Source organism: Solea senegalensis, unplaced genomic scaffold, assembly GCF_019176455.1.
Source record: "Solea senegalensis isolate Sse05_10M unplaced genomic scaffold, IFAPA_SoseM_1 scf7180000013756, whole genome shotgun sequence".
Classification (NCBI taxonomy): domain Eukaryota; kingdom Metazoa; phylum Chordata; class Actinopteri; order Pleuronectiformes; family Soleidae; genus Solea; species Solea senegalensis.
In genome coordinates, this window is record NW_025320886.1 from 50267 (window position 1) to 68634 (window position 18368).

Consider the following 18368-nt stretch of genomic DNA (forward strand, 5'->3'; position numbering starts at 1 on the left):
ATGACGATGAAAAGTAGTAGGCAGAACAATATCGTAGCTTGTTCAACGCGTACGGGTAAAATGGTGAGAAATTCATCTGCAGTATCTTCAATGACATCATTCCAAACTGAAGTTAAATATATCCTTCTGCTGGCAGCATCAAGTAAAAGACTGAATTACAGCAAGGCAGAGATGCTGAGTGAGGCTTCTGGCAGCCAGGAAGGCCCAGAGTAATTCAACATATCCTCTCCAACCTTCACCACAGCCGAACAATTACGTCATCTACAAAATATGCTAAACACCATGCTGAGACAACAGAGGCACTGGCAAGGTCATTGTGCCGCAGAGCATCTGGACAGACGCTCTGTTGCTCTGATATCAGCAGATCCAGGTCTGGAAAGGGCAGTGTGGACGTTTGCACCACGCTGCCTGTGCTGCATTATAGTTGTAGACTCAAGTTATGAGACTGGACTTTCAGATCACATTCACAGACAAATTACCTGTTGAAATCATACATGCCTTACATTTACAGACATTGGGTTATTAGCTTAAGTGATTTATGTAACACAGTCTGAGCAATCGGGATATTCATCTCAAAGATGCTTGAATGGGAATATCATGCTCCTGGAACCATCTTTACAGAAGGCCTTGCTTGCTATTAAGCTTTTTGAAGTTTCGAGTCGAGACTGTGAGCAACAATGAGGCCATAACAAAATACACCTGAACAGAACCTGGTATTTTGTTATTGAAGCATAATCTTTCCCTCTCAGTCTGTTTGTTGTTTACATCTTATTTAGTAGTCTTTAAATATAATCAATTATCTGTTACATTCAGTTCCACGTGACTGTTTTCCTCAGTATAGCATTGATCTCCTGTCGTACGCTAACATTACCACACTTCACACAGGAAGTGATTTGTTTTATTCAACAGCAAAATTGCACTAATAAAGCCAGATGGGTTGGAGTATGACAGAAAACACAAAGAAAAGTTTCCCCTGCCCCTTTATACACACAAATGCACCCTCGGTCAGGTCTGATAGTATTGCTTGACATAGCCAGTTTTCACATGAGCGTTGTGACATAAAAATGGTTAGTTATGTAATTGTCATCACAGAATGTGGAAAAATGTTTTTGGAAATTGGGCAGCTTCTGTAAAAGTCTGAGGAGCCATGACTCAAATTAGCTTCGTCATGCCCTTGACAAAGAAAAGAGACACACATGTCCAGTCTAGCCAATTTACGCCACAACCTTCTGATCTGCGAGATTTATTGCATGTCATTACGACTGCATGTAAAGCGAGTACAGCAAAGAGCGAAGACGTGTAAATAAACATAGATGCATGAACTGATGTGGCTCAATCATCCACATCTGCAAACACAAACTGGGGTAAGGGGATAATGTGTCCATGGAGCTTGATGCAGAGGGAACTCAGCTGAAGCAAGGAGACAGCATTGCTCACCTCTGGAGTATGTCCTGTGAACTGTTCCTGAACTGCCTCCTAGTCCGCGTTCTCAGCAGATCAAAGGAACGCCACTCTAGCCTTCAGTTTCACCTATGTGTGAGCATGGACGCTGAGTGTGTGCATGTGGATACAGTGAGTGCATATAAACACTCATGTCGACATCCTACTTTGCCTTTAATTCCCACCCTTTTTATAGGCAAAAATGAATTGCAGGTCTGTCCTCAGTGCACACATGGAGATGTTGACCACTGTTTTCCTCCTTTTTTTTTTTTTGCCCCACAGTGACTTGTAAAGATCAAACAGTCTCGGGCATGATAAGGAACAGATTACAATTATTCTATCATTTAGTTCAAAGCATTGCAATGTGGAACGAGCCTTAAGGAACCATACGCTTAGGTGGCAGTCTATAGACGTGGCCGGCGTAGCGTTCGAAAACAAACGTTATCAAGGAGCAATCTCCCTTACCTCCCTGGTTTGAAAGGACACCCATCCTCTTCATTTACTTGCATCTGTACACTTGGTTGCGTGCTTGAGTTAATATTAAAGTAAGTTTTGGAACGTGGCCTAAATACTTCCTGCTTTTCAGATTATTCAATGTCAAACAAGGAATTTGGGAAAGCAGAGGCGTGTATGTGAAAAGGAAATGCAGGCTAAAAAATAACATCACTACCACTTGTACTTTTTTGAAATTCTTTAAACAGTCCCTTTTGTCCCAAGTCTAGGAAAAAAAGCGAAAAGACTGGTTTCTTTTCAGGAAAAGAATTTGCTGCTCTTTAGTATCCCCACATCCAAGCAAAAACCTCTTGTACAATATTTCTTTTCCCATTATCCAGGCTGACTTTAAATGAGGCAATCATTTCACCTCCAGTGAGAGTGGCAGGCTAGTGTCTTCAAGTGATCCTTTAAAAACTTCTTAAACATAAAATATGGTCTTTGCCGTAGAGGCTGCTTTACCGTTAAGCAGAAAGTTATGATCGTAAAAAGTGTGTGTGCGTGAATTTCCAATGCTAATTGATTCCAGTGTGGCATGTTCCATCACACCCAATTGGACAGTCTGCTCCCTCTCCCCTTCCCTCCCCTATAATGTGCCAACACATCTCCCTTAGACATACCGTTTAATCTTCTCTGAAGGGCTTCCTCCTGCAAATGGATGCAGTAAATCTGCTCATCCAGGTCCTCCAGGATCTGAAGGGGAGGGAGCAGAGGAGGAAGAGGTGAAATGGGTTATAATTAGGCCCAAAGTGGAACTGGAGAGATGGCAGACGGGAGGATGAGTTGGTGATGTATTTGTAGTCCTCTGTCGCAAGAGTAAATGACCGCCAGGAGCAAAGTGGGTGCTGAACTGTTCAGGTTCAACTAGTCTTTCAAAGAGAACCTCTAAAAACTATTCAACAAAATGACTTTGCATATCTAAAAAAAAAATGTTTTCAACTATTTTCTTACTGTTGGCTTGACCAGTAGCTGTCCCATGATAGAGAACATCCTGGACAACCCCACAGGGGTGCACACTGTAAAAGAGGAACAAACACAGTGGTGAACATATGTGTTTATTTTTTACAATAAAGTGAACTAAATTGTAGTATTTGTACAGACCAAGTATGACATTGTGTTTGTGTCAGTAGGTGGTAAATGGCTTACTTAGTAAAAGCAGTCCTCCCATCAGTGATATACAGGAGTATAGGTATGGAAGGTAGAATTCCCAAAGATCTAGGGGGGAAAAAAGGTATTACATTATTCAAACATGCAGATTTAGAGAAGATGGAGCAATGTCACATGAAACACTATCAAAGTGTTAACTACTATACACTAATGCAAGGAAGAAAACTTGAGGATAATAATGTTTTAGAGCACATATTTATGCATATTATAATTGCATTGTTTCACATTGCGATGTCGATTGGAAAACGCTTAATTGTTCTACTTTGAGGCGCTCGTGGGCATGTAAGCCACATACTCTGATTCCAGTCTTTATACTAAACTGAGCTAAACGAATCATGTTGCTACTCAAGTTTAATGCAGATATTAGAGTGGTACAAATCTAATATTCTGCCAAAGGAAAAGGAATATCAAACTATACATAAGTAAAATTACAACAAAGAGATATTCAGGCAGAAATGACTGTGAGCCTTGTAAGACCATACCATAGAGTGACTCCATACTGGCTGCATCATTGTCAATGAGTGCCGATGCCACCCACACAATGCCCAGGATGAGCAAGGCCAGCAGGAAGAGCATCACAAATGTCTCCAGAATACGTGCCTTAATGCCCTAGTAATAAAAAAAAAAAAAGGAAAAAATATCACAGTATTACAATAGACATGCACACAGTTTCTTCAAAAAACTCATTACTCAAACTGATGTTCATTGCAGTGAGCTGGAAGTTGGTTTTATATGGTCGGATGCCCAATTTTTTCAACACCAAACAACATTAATTTTATTAGACATCTCTCACCTCAATCCATCCTGCCTCACTCATACTGAACAGCATCATTTCCATTCACAGCACACAAATGTGACACAAATGCTCCCTTAGATTTCTCTGTGAAACAGCTCTATTACGCACACATATTGAGGTCTATAAATTGAGTCTAACAGGGCTGGTGGTGGCAGGGGTGATATTTGAAAAAGGTGGGGGTGTGTGGGTTCTGTAAGGAGCATGAAGCCTGGCTGGGTCAGCTACTGTCTGCGATCAAGAGCAGGCCTCCCATCTGGAGCTGATTAAGAGCTCCATGGCCATGTCCCAAGCTGGGCAGACAAGAGGGTTTTGGGGTAATTTGGGTTTTCCGGGTCACAAACTGCTGAGTGGTTAATAAAGTCCTCCTCTACCTGTTCACACAGTTTCCATTTCCCGCCCTGCTGGAGAGCCGAGTAAGAGAGATAGGTGTTCTCATACACATGTCAGGTAGGCAGCCAGCCATGGGATAACAAGGGCCCTCTGCCTTTGGAGCTTAAATTGGGTACAGATGAGCAATTTGTTTCCAGCTAACATAATGTCTGTGCGGTTGCTGTTCAGTATTTGCCAACAGGTACATTAAGGTGGTCTCTGTTTTAAGTCCCCAACTCCCCACTAATCATTAAGCACTTGACAGAGTGGAAATGGGTTTAACTCCACATTTTTAATGCACAGAAATTATGCCACATTTTGAGCCGATACTGAGGTTTAAAACTTGGTGGAAATCAATATTTTGTTTCGTTAGTGCGAATGCGGAGTGGTTTTCTTGTCTTATTGCCATTTTTATTCTTGGTTCTTGTTTGTTTTATTTTTGCTCAGCCCTGCTTTGAGGTGATCATTAGTATGTTTTGTGAGGTAAGCCATGCTAGCTTTGTTGCTGATTCCAGTCTTTATGTTAAGCTAAGCTAGCCAAGTTGTGGCTCAAGTTTAAAGCAGCTATTAAGCAGCATAAATCAAATTTAATGCCCTGCCAAAGAAAAAATATATGCCAAACTATTCGTTATGAATTAGAGATATGGAAATTGGTTAATTCTGGATATTTAATGCGATTATTCAGAAATTCTGAGGTGATACAGAAATGTAACTGATTTGTTTTTGTATCTTTTGTGACTCAAAAGCTTGACACTGGTTTGACACTGTTACACGATCTTTAAGTACAACTTCAATCTTTCAAATTTATGAAATTGAACTTAATTACTACCTTCACAAAGAAATTACTTCATTTGTATTTATCTATTTATTTATCCAAAGAAAACTGTTTCCTTTATATATAGCCTAGATCAGAAAACATCACATAAACAAGGTAAATATCAGCTGACACTAAAAGCAGAGTCAGTTTTTTACCTGCCCCAACATGTTTCCATTACACTTTGGGTCAATGTTATTAATGTAAAATCACAATTACAAGCATCTCCTCCCATTTAGACTATACTTTGCATATTGCTATATGGATTTCACATCAGTCAATTCATTTTCAGAGGTTGAAAATCCCTTGCAGCATCATTACACTATCAGCAATCACTTATTACAGTATGCGCATTACATCTCTCTTGCCACTTCTCATGGTGACATGCTGGAAAAGCTTCTATGAGTGACTGGAGAATTTTCTAGCACAACAGAGAGGAGAGTGGGCAGGGTCTGGAGTGCCCCAGTGTGGCCAGTGTGGACACTGCAGTCACTGGACAGGTGATGTAAGAGTGGGGGTAAACAAGTCCAATGGAATCATTCAACAACTCAAAATAAACCTAAAATATGCAATATATTAGAAAAGATACAGCAATCTTTAATACATCACAGTGACTCCTCAACAAAGAATTTTGTTACCAACCAGCATACACTTCCATGCTCCAGATGGATGCAGCTATCAACTGTCCCACCTCCCAACTCAAATGGGCAGTGGGGAAAACAACAACACCATATTTATTAAAAAAAAAAAGAGGGATGGAGTGCAACTAAGAGAGCAGAAGAGAGAGACTGGTGTAGGAGAGGAGTCAGGGTCTGAGCACATTTCATTCCCTAGAGGTAAGAGAGGTGAGAGAGGAATGCTTTCAGGGACTTCAGCCACGTCCCACACGCACTCTCTTAAGGATGCATCAGGACAGGCGGAAGTCACAGGCAGGACCCACCTCTGCTCATGTGCTCCAGTCCACCTTAACAAAGCTGCCCATGCCATGCTGAAGGTGTATTCCCTTTAGATAGGTCTCTCAATCATTTATAGGACTCAAATCATTACCCATTCAGATCATTTAGGGCAAAGGCAATGATTGTCACCTCCCTTACTATCATCCCTATAGTTTCTGCCTCACTGAAGGAACGATCCACAGTGTCAGACATGATTTGACTATGCGAGGGGGAGAGGACACTGAACTGAGAGGCCCCACTGCTTTCACTCTTCCAGCCACAAATGTATGACACTGCACAATGCAATTTATATCTATCCTGATCTATTCTTGCAAGCCATTTGTTCTTCCTCACAAAGCTTTAAAAAAAAGTGGTAGAAAGATAGAAAATCAAACTAAGCCATCATCACTGATCAAAGATAAAAGTGTCAAAAAAAAAGACATGTGCCTTGGCATAGAGAGAGCGCCTGCTGAAACTTTCTATTCTTGCGATTCTAAATGTGTAACTACTTCTAAATATAGCAGCTCTGAAATATTCAGCATCCCCTGATCCTCACACTGACATCGAGTGAGGGGCTGGTTAACTGCAGCTATGTAGTACAAGAGTGCAGAGACTTCCAAGAAATGCATCCAGTGGCCAGAGAGGAAGACTAACCGCTTCATATGCACAGCCAAACAAACAAACATGCATGCAAGAATTCCCAGAGACACACACACAGAGACAGATAAAAGGCCAAGTAAAACAACCTACAAATCCACCCAATTACACAAAGCCACAGAGGCCCTGGAAACAGTTCATAAGCTTTCCCCCTCGACTGTGCTGCAGGAAAACTTTGACACATTTCTAAAAAATTGTCTTCAATCTTTTTGCCACAGCACCACCATTTGCAATGTGACAAGACTTAAATACAATTAATCACACAATACTAGACATAGACCTGATATTACAACACTGGAGAATTATCATAACTTAAAAAGCCGGGGGTGGATTTGTGTGCTTGCCCCAAATGATCCCAGATGAAATTGATTATCTGTGTCATCCTTTTTATAAGACAGCAGGTGATCAACCCATCACTCCCAATTATTTCTAAGATGATACCTGCTTGATTATTCATTATGAACAGTACTGGGGATGTTGGAGTATCTGGTGGTGACCCAAAAACTTCCATTTTTGTGTGTATGTTGAATCTCAAGAGCATTATTATTGCTCCACTTTAGGTCACGTCCGGAAGCAATAGTGAAGTGCAAAAGAGAGTGAGAGATGATAATTGGGTAGGTGCATGGCAATAGGAAGCTTTGCAGGGTAAAGGGTTGAGAGAAAAAAAAAAAACAATCAGACAAAGGAAGAGGTAGGTGGTGCAGGAGCTTCCTAGATGCCACCATCAATCCTTAGCAGGTCAGCGGGCAGTGACAGAGATCATCCCACGGCCCATCCTTCTGCTCACTGTCATGGACGTGTGGAGCAAGGACCACAGTGTAATAAGGGAGGGAGGGGGCAGGGTACTTTTCAGCTCCCCAGCAAACAGGGACTGCCCTCTTTGCTAAAGACATGCCAGATGCCCAGGACCTTATTAGTGTATCCTTCAACCAGTCGGCTGCAGCACAGTGACCGTGTTGAAGACAGAAAGCAGAGGAGAGGGACACTCCCCTGTAAAGCTGCAGAATGAACTTCTAAAGACTCTTAATCAGACTTAATCAGCCCCAATGACACGAGAGCATGGAAAATGATCGGCATCACATCGTATTGTTCAAACTGCAGTGGGTGTGGGTGGGAGGTAACTTTTGTTGTCGTGAAACTCTTTGAAACGGTCATTCTGTGCCATTTACGTTCCAAACATCACCTTACAGTGACGGCACGCTCTGATTAAAGAAGTTAGCACCTGGTAGCTGAGTTACAAAAGGCTCTGCTCTTCTTTAAAAGATCCAGTGTGTAACATTTGAGGAGGTTTACTGGCAGAAAATCGCTTTTTTCGTTTCCTTAATTTTCGGAGCCTGAGAATAAGCCTTTTATGCAAAGTACAGGCAAGGTCTTTGCTTTATAGAGGCTGCCATTTTTAATTGCCATGTTTCTACAGCAGCCCAAAAAGTTTACTAAGCAAACAAAGTAGAATGACATCCTTCCCGGTATGCGAAGGCGACCATAGTTCAGTAACGCGTGGAAAAGGGAGGGGCACCATCTGTAGTCTCACCATTTCACTAATTCTTACAAACTGTACCTTTAAGTAATTACACACATATGATGGAAGAACAGCACGGAGCGCTAGTTGCTCTTAAAAATCAGTTAAAACGTCTAAAATCCCAGTGCAGCATCAGTTCAGTTTTAGAAGTTGTTGCTCACTTTTCAAAAAACTGAGTCATGAGAGGAAGGGGAAAAAAAATCCTGAGCAACTCGCTTGTTCTTTTTAAAATTCCCAGCTCAAACTAATATGTTGCCATGGTATTGAACATTGTAACAGGCAGCTTTAGGGAGACATTGTGACCTTAAAGGAAGGTATGTAAACACCACTTTATATTCTCCGGCTGGCCCTGCCCGAAAGAAGGCCTGGGAAAAATGTCTGCATGTGCAGGAGATTTGAAATAAATATCCAGGCCCCCATTGTGGAGCTCCAACAAAGACGAGTATCTTAGTAACACCACGCGGGTTTGCTTGGCGAGACGTTTTCTCTCTCCCCCACTCTCCCCTCCTCTCCCTCCACAATAAACACACTTCTCATCATCGGCGGGTTAGGGCTTAGGATGAGATTGATGAGGAGTTTCTTTAACTACCAGATGAAACCTGTTGGCCCTTCGCTGGGTCACTCAGGGGGTCAGACTCGTTCCAACTCGTTTCAGGATCAAACACATTTCAATACTGTGGGTAAGACTTAAGGTTTATTCACTGCAAATCGCAATTTATGTGGTTTCGTCACCCAAAAATCTACATCTAAGGAAAAGATTTTAATGTTGAAACAATTCCCGATAAACATCTGAGGATTAGAGCTAAATTAAGACAACATTATTGAATAGACCAGGAAGTACTTTTTTTTTTTTATCTTGATAAAATTGATTCAGATTAAAAATTGCCTGAGATACTGTTATCATGTATGACTGATAAGATCATTTACTTGGATTAATGATGAAAAAAAGCCTTGTACTTCTTTGAGCATGCTGATGTCAATAACAGATGGCTCTCATCAGTGTAATGCCATCTACTGGTGGTGCAGAGACAACATGACATAAGTGACAGGAATACGATAAGGCCTCAAACCTAGACACATTATTTTCAGTAACGATGCACTCAAAATACACCAAAACAACAAATGTACATCATTGTGTGTACTGCCTTTTATGCAAGATGGAAAAGCACAAATACAACATCATGATCATGGCCTAAAGCCGGAACTACACCTTTAGGACCTTTTGAGGCTTTGGAGACTCGGCTCTTCTGCAAAGATTTCAGAACTCTGTAGTAAAGTTGGAGACATTTTACAGCAACAAGTAAAGCTAAATCATGACATCTGACATCAAAGCCCTAAGTTACTCCGATTCATCCACCATTTGGACAATTTGGTAAACTATTAATCATTCAGGTGACAGAGCCTCTGAAGAGCTTTCAAAAAAAAAATCCACATTTCCATCTTTATTCTGGTGGCGTCTTTTAGTACATCGTCAAAAGTAAACACAGCCACATGAAAAGCCTGACTTACAGCGTTAGCAGTGAAATTCATCATTCACTTCATTTCCGCAGTCAAAAGGAGCTCGCGCTGCCATAACATTAGCCCAGGAGGTTAAAATACTGCATTAAAACTTATGACATTGTGGTCTAATGCTGTTATTGGGGAAAGGAATAATATCACATTATAAAAACTGAGATACAAGTTTAACAATTCCCAAGCTGTTGGCTGCATGATTTACTCTCCAGGCAGCTACGTTTTTCAGATACAGCAGGAGTGTCGCCTCCACCCCTTCCCGAGCACACACACACACACACACAATACATATGTGGACGTGCAGCTCAACATTGAACAGTGCTTCCTCTAAGCAAATTTATGGAAGATCAGTAGCAAGAAACAGTCCCAGTAAAATAAAAAAAGAACAAAAACGAGAAATGTGAAAGAGGCCCTCGTCCTGCCGCTTACACATCAGGACCTGCCCTCTGTTAAAGAAATCCAACCGAAACAAATTAGTGGCGCTGAAGAAGAAAAGAACCTGCTATACACTACAGTACAGACTAATTTTTATGTGCTTTTGCCAGGAGGGACATAAACCAGAGAGGTTTCAAACTGTGACACAGGATAGAGGTGTATTAAAAGTAAATCTTTCCTCCTCCATTTTGCGAGGCTCTATTGTGCTGTCATGTTGCTGCAACTTTATGGACTTTTGGAACACGAGCTCCTAGCCTCTTTTTTTGGGGAGTAATCAATTAAACGAGGAAGTTTGCTGAGCCTTACAACTCGATTATTAGCCTGTCCTTTTGAAGTTTTATTTTAGGGGGCTGGGGAGGGGGTGACAAGGAATCAGGCTTTAAATCAGTGGGGTCGATGCAGCAGTGTTGAAGCGTTTGCAGCCTATGGCCTTATTGGAAGGGTTTGTTAGGATGTGGCGCTGGGCGAAGACCAGATTCAGACTTTCATGGTTAATGAGCTTTCTGCGGTGGCATTTACGGTCAGTGGCGTGAGTCAGGGAGAGGGCATGGAGTAGGCACCTGCTGCTGCTGACAGGGAGCCGCATGCATTATTAGCAACAAATACAAATATGTCAACAGGGGCATAGGCAGAAAACAAACAGGGTTCCACAATTTTTCCCTTAAAGGTGAACCGAAACTCTTTTGGTTTTAGTTTTTTTAATTTTCAAGCAATGATAATTGGTAACTGCACTAAACGCACAAGAAAATGAGCTAATTAAATTAAAAATATTTTTAATTAAAAATATTTTCACTAATAATGTACCTTTTTTGATCCTGCAAATCCCTCAGACTCCAAGAAGAAATATGCAAATGGCATCAGGATGAAGAGGCAAAGGTTGGAGAACAGTGACACCAGGTTCCACAGACCTGCATAAAAACAACCATGAGTATGTGCTCATTACATACAATATTATAAATCAATAATTACATCTTTGATATCACAATGTGACTTTTTTTAGATTCAGGGGCCACAAAAACATTTTCCCAGATTTTTCCCTTCATTACTATCGTACAATAGTTGTAAGTGAGGCGTTAACATAGGGTTTTACACACAGGTTCTATCTGCCAAGTGCCTCTCTGAAAATGTCTAAGTCTCTGATGCCCCCTAGTGGACGATACAACACACAACATCCTTTGTTACTGGATTAGACATACACAGACTTTTCCATCTGGTTATTTTTTTCTGTTCAATTTTCTGTGTATTTACAAAATGCTTAAATATAAATTGTCTTTTTCAATCCTGATTACTAACAACAGTGACAATAACACATGGGGTCTATTGAAACGTTTATTGGGCGTCTGTTTGTAAAACTAAGAGACAAAAAATGTATTAACCAACATTAAAGTCAAGCAGGTTCAACAAGTTTACACACCTCATCTACTCTTTTAATGCAGTTTCTGTAGATTAAATTAAGAAACCAAAAGTGTGATAATGTGATAGTGTATCACTCCTTAACAGAATTATTATATCAACAATAAAAAAACAAAAAACATAAATACACGTATGAGGGGTCAGTGATGGCTTTCCAAATGTTATTTAAAACATGAAATGAGTGAGCACTAGTCACACCTTTGTTCACCATTTTAATCAATAGCACAGAGGTGGAAATAAGTAAAAAAAAAACAAAGTGTTAAAACAATTAATTCTATTGAATGTGAATCTACATATGTTTGAGGTTATTTGTCTAAACAGCAAAAAGTATTATAAAGAACAAGTCAAAGAAAATGAGTTCATTCAATGAAGAAGGCACGTGAACTGTGAGATCTACTGACCATGTATGAGGGAACCATTGAGCCACTGAATGTAATAGTTTTTGGGAAAGGAGAGGAGGATCTCGTTACTGATGATTGAGAAGGGCAGTAGAAAGACAGCGCCACCCGACACTGCCAGGGTGAAGGTGCACAAGTACAATCTGCATGTAGAATCAAACACACAAAATAAACACACACAAAGTTTTAGTAGTAGATCTTATGCATGCAGAATCACAACAAAGTAATGTCCAATATCTTGTAGAAGTCAGTTGGTTATGATGGGGAATTAAAATTAAAAGTTAGTGACTACTTAAATAGCCCTGCATTGAACTGCCAGCATTCTCACTGTCAATCTATTATTTTAATCATCCTCCTACTCCTCACTTTATCGACCTCTGCTCCAGCCAAGGAACAAAAGGTGTGGACTGGCTGTATTTCTGCACCAGGTCATTTGTCAAGAGTCCCGGGCAGTGGGTTTCCAGATTGGACCCAGGGGAGTGACCATCTGCTGAGTGGTCCTAAGTGGGATGGCACAAAGTCACCACAACACCATATCACTGAAGGGTCTCATTACCCTGAAATGCTTTCGATTATTTTGCTGGGCTTGGAAAAGGCAGGACGCATGTGGCTACACAAAGCGTTCTCAAGTGTGATTTGTAATTCTAAATTTGGAGAAATACAATATTTGCCACCACTCGTCTGGCTTAAGTAACACCTTTAGTGGTAATCAGTGAGTTAGTTAGTTAGTTAACACTTTTCAAATTCATTAAATTTTAGTAATAGGTAATTAATAATTATATTGGTTAGCAATAAATCTAATTACTGTAATTACCTTTGGTTAATTGGTTCATCTACAAAGTATTTAAAACTGGTCTTTCACAATAATCTAATGTCAAAAAACATTGATAACTGGAATAACTGGAAACTGGAACCTGAGCATATTTTACATCATCAGCTATGCATCTATTTTCTTTCTTTACAGCTTTCAAATTTTTTGAATTTCATCACATTTGTTTGATCTTCAAAGTCTGTAACAACAAACCTGGGTTACTTTTCTTTATACCTCAAACAAAAAAGTTACATAACGATATACATAACATTATGCAATGAAAAAGAGAGCTACAAAAAAACGTTTTACTCACGATATTCTGTTGACGACAGCATCTTCATCCTCATGGTCATCTGTAAAGGAAACCAAACCACTTTAGTCGTGCTGAGAAACTGACAAAACAAGGCAAACTTAAGAGAGAAATTTGAAAAATCATTGTTTTATTAGTTATTATTGTGTGTCTGTAGAAAATATCTTTAATTTTCCTCCCATATCGACTGATACTCTTGTAGGAATGATAATTAAAGGTGGGAAACATGGGTTAAGTTTGACATGTTTATCTCAAGCAAATCTTTTCCTTGTGCATCAGTTATTGTTTCGATAACAATGCAATGCTAAATGTCAGTTAGATTAAGTGATAATCACTAAGAAAGTGGGTGTGAAAACAACTCGATTTGTATTGTGCAAAACTCCAGAAGGACTTTGTGATGCGAAGTAAGTGGACTACTTTCAAAATGAGACAAGGGAAGCCCAGGTGACCTAGACATACTATCTTTGTCCTAGGAAATTGGGATAGAGTTCATGGTGCTGGTTCAGTGCTTCTTGTTTCCGCCCTTGTAATTAGTTCAAAATCCTTTTCTCACCTCGCTTGAGTCTTGTATTTGTGATTATCATTACAGAGGACAGGTTATGTCAGTATTTGTCCAAGTGTCATTAAGTAAGACATTGTATTCATGCTGCCACAGCCCTAAAAGCAATATTGGGCGGTTACTGTTTACACTGAAAGAGAGCTTACTTGGAAGTGAGGTATTTCATACATGCACCTAAGGCATTCTTGGCGTTAGCTTCCTTTCAGTGTAAACACAATGAAGGGCTCTGTCTGTGTACCAACACAGGATAAACAGAGATAACAAATCCACAATGTTGTAAAAATACTTCTATCACACTATTCTGCCGTTAAGAGTATTAAACGTGATGCTTTAAGACGGTCTCTTGTGGATTCCTGTTCCCACAGAATAAGAGAGGTCACACAATATTCTACAAGGACACTCACCACTTTTTCTCTTGTATCTGGTTATGATGCAGTAGGACACAATGTAGAGGACTGCAAACAGGAGGAAACAAATCTGAAATGACAACATAGGAATGTTAGTGAGGAGTTTATTATGACTGACTGAAGGTGAGTCAGCCAGCAGATATCAGCAGTATGTCTCACACCATAGACTAAGATTAATTTTTAACTTTTTAATCATAGCAACCTAGCTGTTTTCAGACATGAGTTTATGCCTGAAAGCTGTTATGGAAAGTATCATCAAGCTCACATCCTGTTTGACAAAGACATACTGATGAGAATGAAAATCCTGCCTCTGAGTCGCAACATTGTTGCTTCAATGTTTTCCCGTGACATGAACAGTGGGAATGGTCATAATAAGCAGGTAAATTCATAATCAGTGGAGAGGGGAAAAATGCTTCAATAATGCATTTTCTACAACACACTACAACTGTGGAAAGAAGGCGATACAGTTTAAAAATAAACTCTCACATGTTCTCACACCTAATTTGAGAATTTCAATTCCTTCCTAAAACAAATAACAAGGAGATTACAAGGAAATCATTCAAAACAAGTGTTGCTTTTTTGTTTTTATTTTCCCTTGTGAGATTTGAAAAAAATTCCCCATAGGATGAAAGTGCAACAAAATACAAGCCTAAAAACAAGCATATGAACAAGATTGCAGGCCCTGCTGTTGTAAACAACAGAAAAATAGAACTTTTCAGCAAGCTGCCTTATGGCTTCAAACTATGTTCAAACACCCAGGGATCTTATCTTAACAACGTGAGCATGTAGGGAGCATAGGCGGCTGAAGTTAAAGAGTAAAGTGATTTTTATTAAAAACAAATCCTCCTAAACTACAAATGTGAATCCATAAAATAGATTTATCACCCAGATCTAGTGGAAAGTAGATCATCCAGCAATTTACTAAAAATACATGGATTTGTTATAATGTACAAAAATATTTTCCTCTAGCTATACATACAGTATGTAGTCAGCAGCAGTACAGTACTATTTACCATTTATCCATTAATCTGAGTATAAAGCCAGGGAAACATAGCATTGCATCACTGTTTCCACACATCCAGTGACACTAATTAAGCCAACATTACAAGCAAAGTAGCACAGATATTACTAATGCAAAGAATTTATTAGGTAACTCTGGGTGCAAGACAAGCCGGATGGTCTTCCAGAAAGATCACATTCCACATTCTCTCCATCTACTGTGACAGTGACTTGGACGTAACTAATGTTAGAACCTTATACTTCAGCACTTTGCACCCTGTCAACATTGCAAAACTCATCATAGCTGAGGGGGATCACAAAATGACTAAGCCCTATACCAGACTGCTTTTCAGACGCTAATGTTACAAAAACCTGTCGGAAATAATTCCAAATGAAGGAGCGATAAAGCGCGGTAATATTGAGTAAGGGTTCCTTACAGAGACATATCCAAAATAAGCCACAGGTGCACAGAACTGATAAATTGGCACTGACACAAAGACACAACAGTCTGACGAGAGATAAGAGTAAGCTTCCAGAATACCAGCAGACACCACAGATAGTATTAGTCTGTTTTCCCTCAAAAAAAGGAATCATACACTAAACAATGGAAAAGGAACAGGCAATACCAAGTTCTTCTTATTGGCAGCTTGCAGGTATCAACAAACTTGCAACAGCATTTCACATCTTGCTGGTGGTGAGGACAGTTAATTACATCTTTTTGAAAAGGGTTTTTGTCAGGTCTAGTCAATCAAATTTTCCTTCACACATACACTGACTGTACGGGGCAAATCGTGCACTGTAATTTCATCGGCTACTATCAGCAGTAATTTAATATCGGTCGTGTAAACAATAAATGTGAGCACTGAATAATTTTATATAAGCATGTGCACGAAAAAGACAAAGCTCTAGCTGCAACATCAACACCAGTTTGCTCAGTACAACATGGAAAGGGCTGATTATGGCTTTGAGGCATTTGAGGTGGAAAGATTAATCTACATGCATTTGCACTGCCTTAACCCGATTACTCACAGTAACGTGATTTTCTGTTTTCTGTGTAAACCCAGGCATGATAGTCTTGAATCTTTTACAGTGTGGCCCACTGAGGTAGACATACTTTCCCACACTAAAGATGCAATATAAGCTTACCATTCAGCACTAAGTCATGGTTACTAACTTTAGACTTAACCCAGAGTACCCTAACTCTAATCTGCAAAATAAGCAAGTTAAATTAACATAAACATCCACTGATTATATGCATAAATTGTCTCACCATAAACACTAGTTTAAATGACACAGCAACATTAGAACATCATGAAAATGGATCTCAGCTTAAGAATGTTGATATGGGACACTGAGAGTCAAGTGAAGACAGGCACTTGGGACAAGATGTGCAAGCTACGATGTTGAGCTCGTCTGCTTGTGAGACATTCGATAGTTTCTATATTTCATTACAGTTTTAATCAGCAAGACATAATTCAGTCAAAGTGTCCCCAATTTAACCTTCCAGTTTTTATTAAGAAATCATGACTAGAATTATACAGTAATAACATGGTTTGGGGCAATGGAAGATCAAGAGCAACTTTCAAAGTACAAACATTCATTTTTTGTTATTTATGCTGCTTCCTCATGGTTCGTCATGGTTTTGCATTATTTTAAAGCAAAATATTGTCCCTTTTGTCCAAAAATATATATATGTTGTATATTGTTTTTGCACAAAGGAGGTAGAGCCACATCAAAATATTGTCCTCTGTCAATTTCTTTTGTCCAAAGGAGCCACTTTGCTCCTGATTAAAACCAAAAATCTGGGTTTGCACCTTTAAAGAAAAGGGGTGATGTGTGTATATTATATCAATATTACACTAAAAGTAAAGCTTTGCAAGAGTCTATGCAGCCTTCTTGTGTTTGTCTGATAAAGTCTGTGATCAATGGCATTTGATATTGAACCTTTTGCTTATATCCAGGACTGATATATACAGTTTGCCCTGCACCCAACTGCAGAGGTCATTTAGTCTATTCCATAGTGAAATTAACATATTTTCCTACTCATGTCACAGCAGATGTAAATATACATTTTCTTCATTGAGCAAAATAAATAAACTTGAAAAATAATGATAGTTGTAGAGGGCACCAGTATAGAAATGTTGTAAGTAATGTTGTAATCATTAGTCATATCAGGCAGATCTTGGTGTATTTGCCGATATATGATTTCATGTTTAAGCCAATATCTGCCCATACTGATATTACATTACATTTAGCAGATACTTTTATCCAAAGTGACTTACAATGGGTATGAGTACAACCAGCCAGGGGTGGAGTCGAACTTGCGACCATGATGTCTTTCGCACACAGGGTGCTGGTCTTAACCACTGAGCCACCCACCCACATTTTCTGGATGTGTCCCAATAAAGTCAATTACACTGTGAGGTCATTATAGCACTGCTAATACAACTTATCTAATGATGGTTTGCCTTCTGCACATGAATGGCAAACCACTTGTCAAATATTAACATGAAAACAGTGTGACTTAACCCAAGCCTGATCATAAAACATTAATAAGCACAACGGCCAGACATTAAGCATTACACTCCCAAAGCAAACAGAGAATGTTCTTTTCAAGTTTGAATGTTAACGGTGTTTGCATCAAGACTGAAAGCAATAGTCTGGAAACAGGATATATGTATTGCAGCATATGCATTGACGACCTTGCACATAAAACAAGTTATTTAGTTTCGGAACACAGTATTAATGTGGAATTGAAACATTACCCTTGTAAACCCAAGGGTTCTTGTTAAAAGTAACATCAAACGAGTCGTTTGACAAGATGAACAACTCCAGTTTAATAACCAGTGGTAGATAATGGCAACGTAGGCTAATTTGAATTAGCACCTTCAGCCTTTGTCCTCAAATTTGTGCAAGCGACTCATCCGTGACACCACAATTGAATGCGCTCTTCAGAAAGAAGCGCCGAGCTTAGTAGATTTCTGCCGAGTCAAAAAATGTCAAGTGATGCTAACGTTAGCTACCGTTGCTGTGCATGTCAGTGGAGGACGTCGTTAGCCAGCTAGCCCCTCGACGAGCATTCACACTACTTACAATGTACTCCCGAACTTGGCTGTGGAAATTCTGCTCTCTGATAGTGACATCGTCTTCTTCCATTCTTCATATTGCAAATACGAGTAAAGCTACAGTACTCGCTACATGCTAGCTCACACAAACAGTCGCTGTCAAGAGGAGTCTTCTCTGCACAGCAAAGTAACCCTGGCTGGTTAAAAGGCAGTTTGCATGGGAGGAAATCCCGCTACGGTCTGTAAAATAAAAAAAAGAAAAAAGGAAAA

At 39.6% G+C, this 18368-nt stretch overlaps 1 protein-coding gene across 1 annotated transcript in view; it reads right to left on the minus strand.

Moving 5' to 3' along the window:
- lmbr1 (limb development membrane protein 1) overlaps positions 1-18327 on the minus strand; it is a 33478-nt gene extending 15151 nt beyond the window's left edge. The window contains exons 1-9 of the mRNA XM_044015672.1: positions 18127-18327; positions 14032-14104; positions 13072-13111; positions 11951-12090; positions 10941-11044; positions 3582-3708; positions 3079-3147; positions 2884-2948; positions 2553-2625 (exon numbers count right to left, since the gene is read on the minus strand). Of these exons, the coding sequence (XP_043871607.1) occupies positions 2553-2625; positions 2884-2948; positions 3079-3147; positions 3582-3708; positions 10941-11044; positions 11951-12090; positions 13072-13111; positions 14032-14104; positions 18127-18189 (754 nt within the window). The 5' untranslated portion in view covers positions 18190-18327. The remainder of the gene's footprint in view (positions 1-2552; positions 2626-2883; positions 2949-3078; positions 3148-3581; positions 3709-10940; positions 11045-11950; positions 12091-13071; positions 13112-14031; positions 14105-18126) is intronic.
- Between the last annotated feature and the right edge of the window lie 41 nt (positions 18328-18368).